General features: G+C 37.0%; 1 protein-coding gene across 2 annotated transcripts; it reads left to right on the top strand.

Moving 5' to 3' along the window:
• The first annotated feature begins 4,271 nt into the window (after positions 1-4,271).
• LOC141399610 (GTP-binding nuclear protein Ran-like) lies at positions 4,272-8,380 on the top strand. 2 transcript variants are annotated; one of them, XM_073978700.1, is made up of 3 exons: positions 4,272-4,382; positions 7,479-7,965; positions 8,039-8,380. In XM_073978700.1, the coding sequence occupies exons 2-3, from the start codon at positions 7,531-7,533 to the stop codon at positions 8,252-8,254; spliced, it is 651 nt and encodes a 216-aa protein (XP_073834801.1). In that variant the 5' UTR covers positions 4,272-4,382; positions 7,479-7,530; the 3' UTR covers positions 8,255-8,380. The 2 variants fall into 2 exon arrangements, with proteins under 2 accessions (XP_073834801.1, XP_073834802.1); XM_073978701.1 differs by lacking the exon at positions 4,272-4,382 and adding an exon at positions 7,235-7,360.
• Positions 8,381-13,081: the final 4,701 nt, after the last annotated feature.

Here is a 13,081-nt window from a genome sequence, read left to right as displayed (position 1 = left end):
ACACTAACTAACATCAAGCTTGATATCCATTTTATCCCCAACAGCAGATCACAATTTGACTTTACTCGTACGTTGTTTACAATGCCAGCGCTCGTGTGAAATCAACTACACACATACCTACATATGTCATTAGTTTCCATGAAATTCTCTGGAGTCCAAACATGCTCATGATGTTTGACTTGTGGTATATGTCTACTGGCAGATTTCTACATTCACAACAAGAGGCATTCGTATTTAGTGAAGGTGTTTCATTGCATTATTTATTATTGACACTTTCGTACGGGCAACATAATGTTCTTTGCAAGACAGTACATACAGGAAGACCCAACCACCGACTAAGCCGCTAGCTACGAACTGTGTAAATGCTCTGGTTTCCCATTGCAGGTTGGAAAACATAAATCTTCATTTAAAGGGGGTGCCACCTGTCTTGGGCTTCAGTAATAAAATTAACGCAACATTCGAAATGATTTAATGCTGCTGCAAAAGGATTTGTGGTTTGTTTCAGGCCAATCAAATATGTATGTATCTGGCGTTTGCATAAATCGCACACGCACACGTATCACACAAACAAATTACAATTGAGTTACAGTAGCTGATGGTAAATTACAAACAATAATACGTAATTATATTAAAGCATTTATTAATAGAGACAATTACTTTGATATTTTCCAGTAAATAAAATCTCAATTAAATAAATTATTCTAATCGAATAATCGAAATTACTACTTAAATAGGTGACAGGTGAATTTGGTTAATTAAGAACATGAATGTACAATTATACACATATTAATATGTACATGCAAGTTTTTTTTAATTTATTACTATTGTTACGGATAGAAGTTAATTTAAATTAATTTCTGTTCATTTAAAAATCTGATTTGTAGCATAAATTTTTATTAAACATTTACCTGGCGGACATACACTTAAGGCAGAAGTAGGCCTGCTGTGCGCTCTAGACTAGAATTATTTGAAGAAGGGGTCTCTGCCGTATTTTATTTAAGGAATTCTGTGCCCTAGAAAAAATCCCTTTATTGTTTCAGGTCGTTTACAATTACGTGATTAACATCTGGTGTTGTGTCGTTCCCTAAAAACTGGAATCTGATGTTTGCGAAAGCGGGACATTGGCAGAGAAAATTTTCCAGTGTCATCTTCTCCGTATGTCCTACATATGGTGTTATCTGCACAATTAATTTTGTGCAGATGAACTTGTAAACCCAGGTGACCTGTAAGGACACTTGAAAGTCCACTTAGCTCTGCCTTACCTAGCAATAATAGGTTTTTAGGTTTTTCCTCATTTGGGTCTCCCCATAGGATTTTTGTGGTTTTTCCTATTTCCTCTCAATTCCATTGGGATAAGTGATCATTTGTTGCCCAAGTTTTTAAATCTAGACGAGACGCGTTTGGTGGCTTTGCGTTCTCTAAGTTTACTGTTGCTAATTCCCTTCCATTTTTTGCCACTTTACTTTCTTGGATGCTATTGCTTTGATTGCAGTTTGACTGTCCGTAAGGACGTTAACAGTAGTTGGTGACGTGTTAGCATGATGCCAGTTCAGATACTCTGCAATCGCTCGGATTTCCGCTTGATGGACCATATTGTCATCGGGCAAACGAAGAGATATTTCGGTCTCTGGTTCTTCAATGAAAAGACCCAGTCCCGTTCTCCTACATAGCATGGAGCCGTCTGTATAACCACAGTTTGTTCTAGATTTCCGTCGATCAACGAGTCTCTGTGTGGAATTAATGCCTCGCATGAGGCAGCTACAATTGTTGCAGATATACGGACCGACACAATGTTATCCATTGACTCTCCCGTTGTTAACCGTAAAATGTTTTGATGGTATGTTACGTGGTCCTTTCGGATCCACTCGTCCATCGCTTTAAGTCGTATAGCTACGACGGCCGCTTCATACCTTATTTCTATTTGGCGTATATATATGCTGAGGTGTCTGTAGGTGTGTTCGTAAGAGAAAAGTACAAAAATGCACAAAAAATTTTAACATTCGTATTACGCGAATGACTAGATCTCGAATTCTGAGCGGAAAATTGGGACAGGAACGGAGTACAAAATAGTTGTATTAAAGAGTTTTTGGAAATTAGAACAATAAGCTTAATACAATTACTAAAATTTGTTAAAAGTGTACAATTTGAAGGTGAATACCGACGTTGTATGAACCACGAGCTATACCAACCGACCGACATCGATATAGTAAAACGTATCGAACTACAACGATTGCGTTGGTTTAGCCATGTCAGCAGGATGGATAAAGATGAGATATTTCGGTCTCTGGTTCTTCAATGAAAAGACCCAGTCCCGTTCTCCTACATAGCATGTAGCCGTCTGTATAACCACAGTTTGTTCTAGATTTCCGTCGATCAACGAGTCTCTGTGTGGAATTAATGCCTCGCATGAGGCAGCTACAATTGTTGCAGATATACGGACCGACACAATGTTATCCATTGACTCTCCCGTTGTTAACCGTAAAATGTTTTGATGGTATGTTACGTGGTCCTTTCGGATCCACTCGTCCATCGCTTTAAGTCGTATAGCTACGACGGCCGCTTCATACCTTATTTCTATTTGGCGTATATATATGCTGAGGTGTCTGTAGGTGTGTTCGTAAGAGAAAAGTACAAATTGAAGAAGATATCACAAAACATGGCGTCCAATATTGGAGAAGTAAGGCAAAAGATCGGTGCGTTTGGAAATCTATTCTTAGTTCGGCGTATGGAACAAGTCGTTCTGTTTAGTATAAAAGCCATCTAAGTAAGTACAATTTGGTATTTTGTGAACGAATAAAGTATTGGGTGTATATAGGCCGGGGCGATTTGAAAACCTTAATGGGCCCCTCGCGTTTCTGATTCCTGGGATTGAACTGAACAAAAAAGTCCACTGGACCATATATCTACGGTGAAAATCGAGCCTCCCGATTTTGACTTTAAGTTTTTTATTGAAGTTTTTTGGACATTTTGGCATATAACAGCCAAACCATTGAGATTTTCGATCCAACACAAGGGCAAAAATTGTAGCCAAGACTGTAATTAAAAACTCTCTCATGCATCGCAACAGCATTGGAACGCTCCTTTAGGAAGTTTTGGTCTTAAGAATGTGCAAACTTCTCGGGAAATGTCGATAAATGGTATTGTGCTACAAAATTTTACCAGAAAATTATTCAAGCGTTCTTATGCAAAATTCTATCCATGGACAACGAAAATTTCTTTAGTTCGTTTGGGTCACTTCGATTTGTTTTTTTTATAACGGTAAACGTAGTGAAAATCTGGGTTTATTACATTTCTAAATTTAAAGGGGCATATCTTCTTTTTTTACAACGGATTTGTATTGATTTTTCTTCCTTTTAAAGGGGGGATTAATGTCTTTCGAATAAGTTATTATTTGTTTAAATCGGTTAACAAATGGCTAAGCTATAGTGGTTTAAGTCTGAAAACCCCCACAAATAAAACTATAACTGAATTTCTCATAATTTTCAAAATAAATATTGAACAAAATAAAAAAACATTATATTTTTGAAAATTGTGAGGAATTTAGTTATAGTTTTGTTTGTGGGGGTTTTCACACTTAAACCACTATAGCTTAGCCATTTGTTAACCGATTTAAACAAATAATAACTAATTCGAAAGACATTAATCCCCCCTTTAAAAGGAAGAAAAATCAATAGAAATCCGTAGTGAAAAAAGAAGATATGCCTCTTTAAATTTAAAAATTTAATAAACCCAGATTTTCACTACTTTTACTGTTATAAAAAAAACAAATCGAAGTGACCCAAACGAACTGAAGGCATTTTCGTTGTCCATGGATCTCAACGCGATAGAATTTTGCATCAGAACGCTCAAATAATTTTCTGGTAAAATTTTGTAGCACAATACCATTTATCGAAATTTTCCGAGAAGTTTTCACATTCTTAAGGCCAAAACTGCTTAAAGGAGCGTTCCAATGCTTTTGCGATGCATTAGAGAGTTTTTAATTACAGTCTTGGCTACAATTTTTGCCCTTGTGTTGGATCGAAAATCTCAATGGTTTGGCTGTTATATGCCAAAATGTCCAAAAAACTTCAATAAAAAACTTAAAGTCAAAATCGGGAGGCTCGATTTTCACCGTAGATATATGGTCCAGTGGACTTTTTTGTTCAGTTCAATCCCAGGAATCAGAAACGCGAAGGGCCCATTAAGGTTTTTTCCTTCCACACAAATCGCCCCACCCTATTGAATATACATAAGTGTCAAAAACAAAATTTGAAAATTATTTTCAGTTTGTTATTGAAACCCTTAATAATTAATTTAAAAAATAATTTCATTATTAAAATAATCAGCCGAAACAATATAAGGAAAAGAAATAAAAGGATCAAATAAGTGTGCGGAATACGTATGTAAGTAGACCATTATCCAAATATCTGCTTTTGATCTGCTTTTTATTGTCTTGAATAAATAAGTTTGTAATCGTGTAGTTTGACCTTTTGGAGTCGATTTAGCCCTGTCCGTTTTAGTTCTGTCTGTCTGCCCAGCAGTCTGGAGCGTACAAAAGTCTCCACCGGATCAACCGACTTGCTCCAGAATCTAGGTAACGTAATATTAACAAAAGTTCAAAAATTTTCGCTAAAATGATGCGCACTATAACTTTAGAACATCACAAAATTTCTTGCAGACAGGGATCAGTCTGAAGATGGACTAAAGCGGTATAATCTTTCGGGAAATTTTGAGAAAAAATTCAATGTTTTACCGCAAAAGTCCTATTGAAGGCCAACTCTCGGATCGTTTTGAATTTTCTGCAACATATTGTACTCGATGTGACTATTACAAAACGAAAATTAGCCGAAAGCAATACAAACCCATAAGGCCAAGTTGGTTTCGACAACTTTCGAAAGAATTATACGAGTTGATCGGAACTTTGGATATAGTAATATATCTGCCAATGTTATATCAAGTTCGAAAATGCTCTGTTTCGGGTATGTCTCCCTCTAAAATTCAAAAAATTTCGCCGTTAGTGCCATCATCGCCGTTAGTGCCATTCGCCGTTAGTGACAACACTGTTGCTATCGGTAGAACTTTACGACTGCTTTTTATTGCTCGTAAACTTACCGAAAAACATCGCTAATTACCGAAATTATAAGCATTTTAATTTTACCGATTTTTGTCGGTAACTCCAAAAATGTGTTTGAGAATCGCACTACTCTTTATAAATTGTAAAAATAGAATATCTCCAATTCAGGTCTCCAATTCCGTCTGTGGAAATCACTCTAGCGTCCTGAAATTTTGGTAACATCAATTGTATGTACCTAGGACTTATGGTATTGAAAACGGGCTATGTAGGTCCAAGTTTTGGTATAGCCCCCATACAAAGCGACGAGTGACGCGTCGTCGTTTTAAGATATTTGTCCCATTTTACCACTAAATTGGCTGTAGTTTGGTATTTAGTGTCTCCAGAGGCTAAAAAACATTTCTACCGAAAATTTTTTATATACATAGGTCCACGTTTTGCTATAGCCCCCATGTAACGCCCTATGGACAGTACGCGTCACTTTAACATATTAGCAATGTATTAGTCCCATTTGACTACAGAATCGGATATAATTTGGTACCTTGTATTTTCAGAGTCTAAGAAATATTTCTACCAAAAATGTTTATTTAGGTCCACGTTTTGATATATATCTCCCGATTTTCGGTATTCTGAAGATTTTAGCCTCATTATTTAGGTCGACGTTTTGATATAGCCCCCATAGAACGGTATATCCCGATTTTCTGTATTTTGAAGGTTGTGGTTTCAACAATCCACTAAAATGGCTGAAATTTGGTACTTAGCCTTTGCTGAAGGTATAAAATTTCAGCCTAAAATTTGTCGGTATAGGTCCACGCCTTCGTATTGCCGCCATTGGACGGTACCTCCCGATTTGTGGTATTTTGAATGTTGTCGCTTTAATTCCCTACCGAAATGGCTGATATTTCGTAAGTCTTTGATAGTGGTATGAAACATTACACCTGAAAATTGTTGGTATAGGTCCACGTTTTGATATAGCCCCCTGCGAACGGTACCTCCCGACTTTCGGTGCTGTAAAGGTTGTTGCCTCAATGTCCCACCGAAACGGCTGAAATTTGGTATTAAGTCTTCGTTGGTGGTGTAAAACTTTTCACCTGAAATTTGTCGGTATAGGTCCACGCCTTCATATAGCCTCCATGAACGGTACGTCCCGATTATCGGTATTTTGAAGGTTATGACCTATATAACCCACTAGAATGGCTGACATTTGGTATAAAATTAAAGCTGGGGTTTTCAACATTAAACCTGAAATTTATCGGTCGACGGTACCACCCGATTTCCGGTATCTTGAAAGTTGTGGCATCAATATACCACCGATATGACTGAAATTTGTTATTTAGACTTCCATGGTGGTAAAAATATTGCAGAAGAAAATTATCAGTGTCTTCATATAGCCCCCATAGAAGCGCACTTCCCGATTTTCGGTACTTTGAAGGTTGTGCCATCAATATCCCATCGAAACGGCTGAAGTTGAATATTTAGTCTCTGTTGGTGGCAAGAAACGTTCCACCTGAACTTTCCCGGTATTGTTCCATGTATTTATAAAGCCCCCATAGAACGGTCCCTCCCAATTTCGGTATTTTGAAAGTTTAAGCTACATTATTCAACCGGAATAACTGAAATTTGTTATTTGTATTCGGTACAGGTCAACGTTTTATACAGTCTCCATATAACGTTGCTCCCGACGTTCGTTGACTATCCAAATCCAGAATATCCAGGTTTTGGTCTAGCCGGTATTTACCAATTTGTATATATTTCGCCCAATTTGGAAAATGGTAAATATTGGTCCATGTTTTGGGAAGAACAACGATGACGCCCTATGTGAGCTGTTTTGAAGGGAGTATTATCAGTTGGGATATATGTACTACTCCTGACGGAATTAACTATTTGGTCCTATTCCCTTTATTACATTTCGTTAACGCTGTTCTTACTTGTTTTATCGTCATTTTCGGCCAAAATTGCTGCCATTTGGCATTTGTGGTTCCCAGTGTTGAAAAAAATTTCCATAGTTGACGGCATTATGCAAAATTAGGTATTTGGTGTTTCCACTGGTCAAAAAAACTACTCCACCTAAAATTGTGGACATTGGTAATTTCGCAAAGAAAGCTAACTAACTCCCAGTTTATGTATTTCGAAACGAAAATGTGTGCGCATGAAACACACCCAAACTTTAGTTTTGGAAATATTATTGCCTTTGCTTTTCCTTCAAAACAAAAAAACAAATTTGAAAAACACACTCAAATTTGGTAGTTTTTCTTTCGCATTCATTTTCTTATCGACATACATGAACAGGCCCTAAGTATTCCATATAAGGTCAGAATGTTTCATGGTGGAGGGTATAAAATGTTCGGCCCGGCCGAACGTATTATTTTTTACTTGTTAATTAATAATATGTTCCGTTCATTTTTTTCATCTCAACATACTTTTATAGTTCCTATAATCTATAGACAATTTTTTGAGTCTCAAACAAATACTAACAAAATATGGCACAACCCAAGGAGAAAATTCCAACATTCAAATGTCTTTTAGTAGGTGATGGTGGCATCGGCAAGACAACTTTGGTGAAACGACACTTGACCGGCGAATTTGAAAGGACATATATTGCTACACTTGGTGTTGAAATACATCCAATCGTTTTCAATACAAGTCGTGGTCCAATACGATTCAATATTTGGGATACAGCGGGCCTAGAGAAATTATATTTGTTACGTGATTATTACTACCTTCAAGGCAAGTGTGCCATTATCATGTTCGATGTAACATCTCGGGTCACCTATAAACACGTACCAAAGTGGTATAAGGATTTGGTACGTGTATGCAAGGATATACCGATTGTGTTGTGTGGTAACAAAGTGGACGTCAAGGAACGGAAAGTGAAACCGAAAAATATTACCTTTGACAAAAAGAAGAACTTACAGGTAGGGGGGAAATAAAAAAATTGTAATTTTATTAAAATATAATTTAAAATTGTATTTTCTCTTTTCTCGACAGTACTACGACATCTCAGCAAAATCAAATTATAACTTTGAAAAGCCTTTCCTGTCTTTGGCCCGTAATTTGCTTGGTGATGTCAGCTTGGAATTTGTGGCCACTCCTGCTTTGTTGCCCCCTGAAATCAAAATGGATCGAGATTGGCAGATGCAAATTGAACGAGATTTGAAAGAAGCCAACGAAATAGTTTTGATCGAAGATGATGAAGAAGATTAATAAATTATCAAATAGTTCATATTTCTTTTTGGTTCTTGTTTTCTATAAGAATCATTATATTTTTCTTTTTCTTCTTATTATTTTTGTTTGTAAATTATTTATATACGTACTCCAACTACATGCATTACTCCAACTACATACTAATAAACTTTCTTTTGGTCGGTAACTTACCGAAAAAATATCGTCAATAACCGAATTTATAAGCATATTAATTTTACCGATTTTTGTCGGTAACTCAAAAAATGAATCGCACTACAGGTCTCGAGTCGCATTGAAAAATTTTCAACAGGTTTTCCTTTTTTTCTGGAAAACCCTGCCGGCACCAATTAGTATGATTGCTAAGCACGATAACTTAGGATCTGAGTATCCCATTTGACCAAAACTTTGTTCATCGTAAAATTTCTTGCAAAGAAAAGGTGCTTCTAAAGACCTTTTCTGAAAGATAGTGTACTTCTATAGACCCTTTCTAAAAGACAGGATGCTTCTACAGACAATTTCTGAAAGAAAAATTGCATCGAAAGACCCTTTCAAAAATATAGGATGCTCCTATAGACCCTATCTTAAAGAAAATATGTCGCATTGAAAAATTTTCAACAGGTTTTCCTTGCGGTCCTTATATGAGGTCTATATATTTTTCTCAGGAAAACCCTGCCGGCACCAATTAGTATGATTGCTAAGCACGATAACTTAGGATCTGAGTATCCCATTTGACCAAAACTTTGCTCATCGTAAAATTTCTTGCAAAGAAAAGGTGCTTCTAAAGACCTTTTCTGAAAGATAGTGTACTTCTATAGACCCATTCTAAAAGACAGGATGCTTCTACAGACAATTTCTGAAAGAAAAATTGCATCGAAAGACCCTTTCAAAAATATAGGATGCTCCTATAGACCCTATCTTAAAGAAAATATGTTTCTATAGACCCTTTCTAAAAACGGATGCTTCTTTAGACACTTTCTGAATGAAGGGTCTATAGAAGCACCTTATAGACCCTTTCTAAAAGAAAGGATGCTTCTATAGGCCTTTTCTAAAAAAGGTGCTTCTGTAGACCCTTTCTGAAAGAAATGGTGCTTCTATAAACACTTTCTGCAATAAAGGGTGCTTCTGTAGATCCTTTGTGAAAAAAGGTGCTTCTATAGAAAATTTCTGAAAGAAAGGGTGCTACTGTAGACCCTTTCTAAAAGAAAGATTGCCCTTTCTAAAAAAGGTGCTTCTATGGGACCTTTCTGAAAAAAGAGTGCTCCTATATCCCTTTCTGAAAGAAAGAGTGCTTCTATAGACCCTTTCTAAAAAAGGGTGCTTCTATAGACCCTTTCTAAAAAAGGGTGCTTCTATAGACCCTTTCTAAAAAAGGGTGCTTCTATAGACCCTTTCTAAAAAAGGGTGCTTCTATAGACCCTTTCTAAAAAAGGGTGCTTCTATAGACCCTTTCTAAAAAAGGGTGCTTCTATAGACCCTTTCTTAAAAAGGGTGCTTCTATAGACCCTTTCTAAAAAAGGGTGCTTCTATAGACCCTTTCTAAAAAAGGGTGCTTCTATAGACCCTTTCTAAAAAAGGGTGCTTCTATAGACCCTTTATAAAAAAGGGTGCTTCTATAGACCCTTTCTAAAAAGGGTGCTTCTAAAGACCCTTTCTGAACAGATAGGTGCTTCTATAGACCCTTTCTGAAAGAAAGAGTGCTTCCAAAGACCCTTTCTGAAAAAAAGAGTGCTTCTAAAGACCCTTTCTAAACGAAAAAGTGCTCCTATATCCCTTTCTAAAAGAAAAAGTGCTCCTATATCCCTTTCTGAAAGAAACGGTGCTTCTATAGACACTTTCTGAAAGAAAGGATGCTTCTATAGACCCTTTCTAAAAAAGGGTGCTTTCATAGACCATTTCTAAAAAAGGGTGCTTTCATAGACCATTTCTAAAAAAGGGTGCTTTCATAGACCCTTTCTAAAAAAGGGTGCTTCATAGACCCTTTGTAAAAAAGGCTGCTTTCATAGACACTTTCTAAAAAAGGGTGCTTTCTTAGACCCATTCTAAAAAAGGGTGCTTTCATAGACCCATTATAAAAAAGTGGGCTTTCATAGACCCTTTCTAAAAAAGGGTGCTTTCATAGACCCATTCTAAAAAAGGGTGCTTTCATAGACCCATTCTAAAAAAGGGTGCTTTCATAGACCCTTTCTGAAAGAAAAAGTGCTTCTGTAGATAATTTCTCAAAGAAAGGATGTTTCCATAGACAATTTCTGAAATAAAGGATGCTTCCATATACAATTTCTGAAATAAAGGGTGCTTCCACAGACAATTTTTGAAATAAAGGGTGCTTCTATAGACCCTTTTTTGGAAGAAAGGGTGCATTTATAGACACTTTCTGAAAGAAAGGGAGCTTCTATTGACTCTTTCTCAAAGAAGGTGTGCTTCTATAGGCCTTTTCTGAAAGAAAGGGTGCTTTTATAGGCATTTTCTGAAAGAAAGGGTGCTTCTATAAAGCCTTTCCAAAAAAAATTTGCCTCTCCACCTTTTTTAAAAAGGGTGTTTATATAGACCCTTTGTGAAAAAACAGGGTGATTATCATCCCTAACTTATCGAGTGAGAGAAGGAGATAAGTCGTTCCACGATGAATGATCACAAACCAGATTACTTTGGATGTCCGGCATCCAGGTTCTATAAACCAAATGCCGTGTGCCTTCCCAAAGCAATTCTCACAAAGTTTGCCGATGTAGTAGGACATTGGTGGCTTAACAGATTCATCAATTGGTAAATCGGTCGACGTAGATCCTTCGCGAGTTAGTTGATCTGCTAGTTCCTTTCCCATTATATTACGGTGACCTGGAACCCAGCAAAGTGTAATGATACTTTGTATATCATAAAGAGCCTTTCTGCAATCAAGGCATGCTCGAGATTTTAAACTCCATGATTTGGCAGTCTTAAGTGTAGCCTGATTATCGACATATAAAGTTAGAGAACCCGTAAGACAGGTTTCAAGTCCTTTAAAAATTCTACTAATTTTTTAATAGCAAAAACCTCTGTCTGAGTGCCGACCAGATACGAGTTACCAGCAGTCCTTTCCACACTTGATAGTTTAGTCAGTTGTTGTTGTTCTTGTAGCAGCATACAAACCTACGTAGAAGCATACATAGGTTTGATGCTGGGTTGGATGGTTCAGGGGTGTACTGATGTTTTAGCTTCCAGAGAATGTTCTAATGCAGCTCCGTCCAATACTCTTGGTTGATAATTGGGAAGTTTGCGTTTTCTGGTGAATAGTAGGAGTTCCGTCTTTTACGTGTTGACTCTAAAACTGTTGTAAGGAGCCCACCTTGACTGTAGTACTAGAGCATAATTCTTAAGGTCAGACAAGGTTGGAACATATTTGGCACCTTGGTTTTCAGCTGGTCGAAACAATCCTGCCAATCCTGCGGTGTGCCTTTGTCAACGGGTTTCATAAGGGAACTTTCTCCAGTGTGCGAATTGATAATCCTGCATTTTATCTCAAACCATTCCAACAGGACGGAGGACTTTCCTAAGAGCGTTAAGGATGGATTAAAGCTTTACATTATTTAAAGGTAAAGTTAAAATTTGCCATATTCTTCTCAACGTACGAGGATCTACGGATCGTTTGGAGTCTATTTCAAGATGTAGTAAGCTTTCTTTCCATCGTCTTTAATATAAAGAAAAAATACTGATTGGGTCTATAGTCTTTAGGTAGTGTATTCTCTGTACATAAAAAATCGCCGTCAAAATCTTTAGCACCGGCTTCGCCAAATTCTGAATCATTGCTGGTTTCTAACATCCGGTCCCGGCGTATAAAATCTGTTAATTGCCATTGAATTATTGAGAGATTAGTTTATCTATGAATTTATCAACAGCTCATCATCCTCAGTGCGGGATTGATTATGGCTTGTAGGCAGGACACCATCAAGGTCCACACAACCGGGGAAGTGAACCCCGGACAGTAGATCCAGTGTCTCTATTCCAGAGTTAGTCCACGAACCTTTGGTCCGCTTAATGCTACCTATTGATTTGATATCTTCCTATAGCATCTTGCAAAACCTGGCCACTTCATTTACTCCCACTATAGACTGACTAAAGCTGAACATCGCTCTTTAACTTATTGAATCAAACAGTACTGTGTTTCGTTTTATTGTCTTCATTATAAGATTTCCTAGCTGCTTTACAAAGAGCAGCCAACTGTCTGTTTCACCAAACTGGTTGAAATTTCATTCGCGGATAGGTAAAACGAGGTATGGTTAAGCATCTGCAGCTCCCTCGACTTGCTCCATTGTGGGTAAAATAGTTTTTACATACAAATTTCAAGTATCCTAATCCGTTCTCCTGTGATTTTTATGGGGACTTTGCTTGAATCCTAGTAGTACAGGGTAGTACAACCTCTTATTATTGCAACATATCAATTTGAAACTGGGTTAATTAAAACAAGAACATGAAATGCCAACAACATTTAATTAACACCTCAAACATATCCTTTGAAAAGAAAAAAAGGAAACATTAGCTCAAAAATGCACCTGCTATACAAAAACATATTCAGTCGAGTGTTAAAATTGTATTAACAGCAAAGTTAAAGATCTACTAATAGGACGGTAAAGTGATATGTGTTACCATTTGGGATAGACCACGATACTTATATGACCCTACAACCACACAAACCTACATTTTGGGGAGGAAAAATGTCAACTCTTGAAAAAATATAAATTTACATATTTCCCACGATAGTTGGCCATGTTTATCCTCTAGTTTTCAGTTGATTGATCGTTAAAAACTAAGGTGGACATTTAAACTCAAGGGCCAGTGGTCTGTATTAACACTCTGAAGGATATCAATGACCATCTAATG

Source organism: Musca autumnalis, unplaced genomic scaffold, assembly GCF_047663935.1.
Source record: "Musca autumnalis isolate F117 unplaced genomic scaffold, ASM4766393v1 scaffold_3, whole genome shotgun sequence".
NCBI classification, from domain to species: Eukaryota; Metazoa; Arthropoda; class Insecta; order Diptera; family Muscidae; genus Musca; species Musca autumnalis.
Note: the sequence above shows the minus strand (reverse complement) of the source record. Positions and strands in the feature narration are given on the sequence as shown.

Coding starts and splice junctions, on each gene's coding strand:
- LOC141399610 (XM_073978700.1), top strand. CDS start 7,531: ATGGCACAACCCAAGGAGAAAATTCCAACATTCAAATGTCTTTTAGTA. Junction 7,966..8,038: donor ACAAAAAGAAGAACTTACAG/GTAGGGGGGAAA, acceptor TTTTCTCGACAG/TACTACGACATCTCAGCAAA.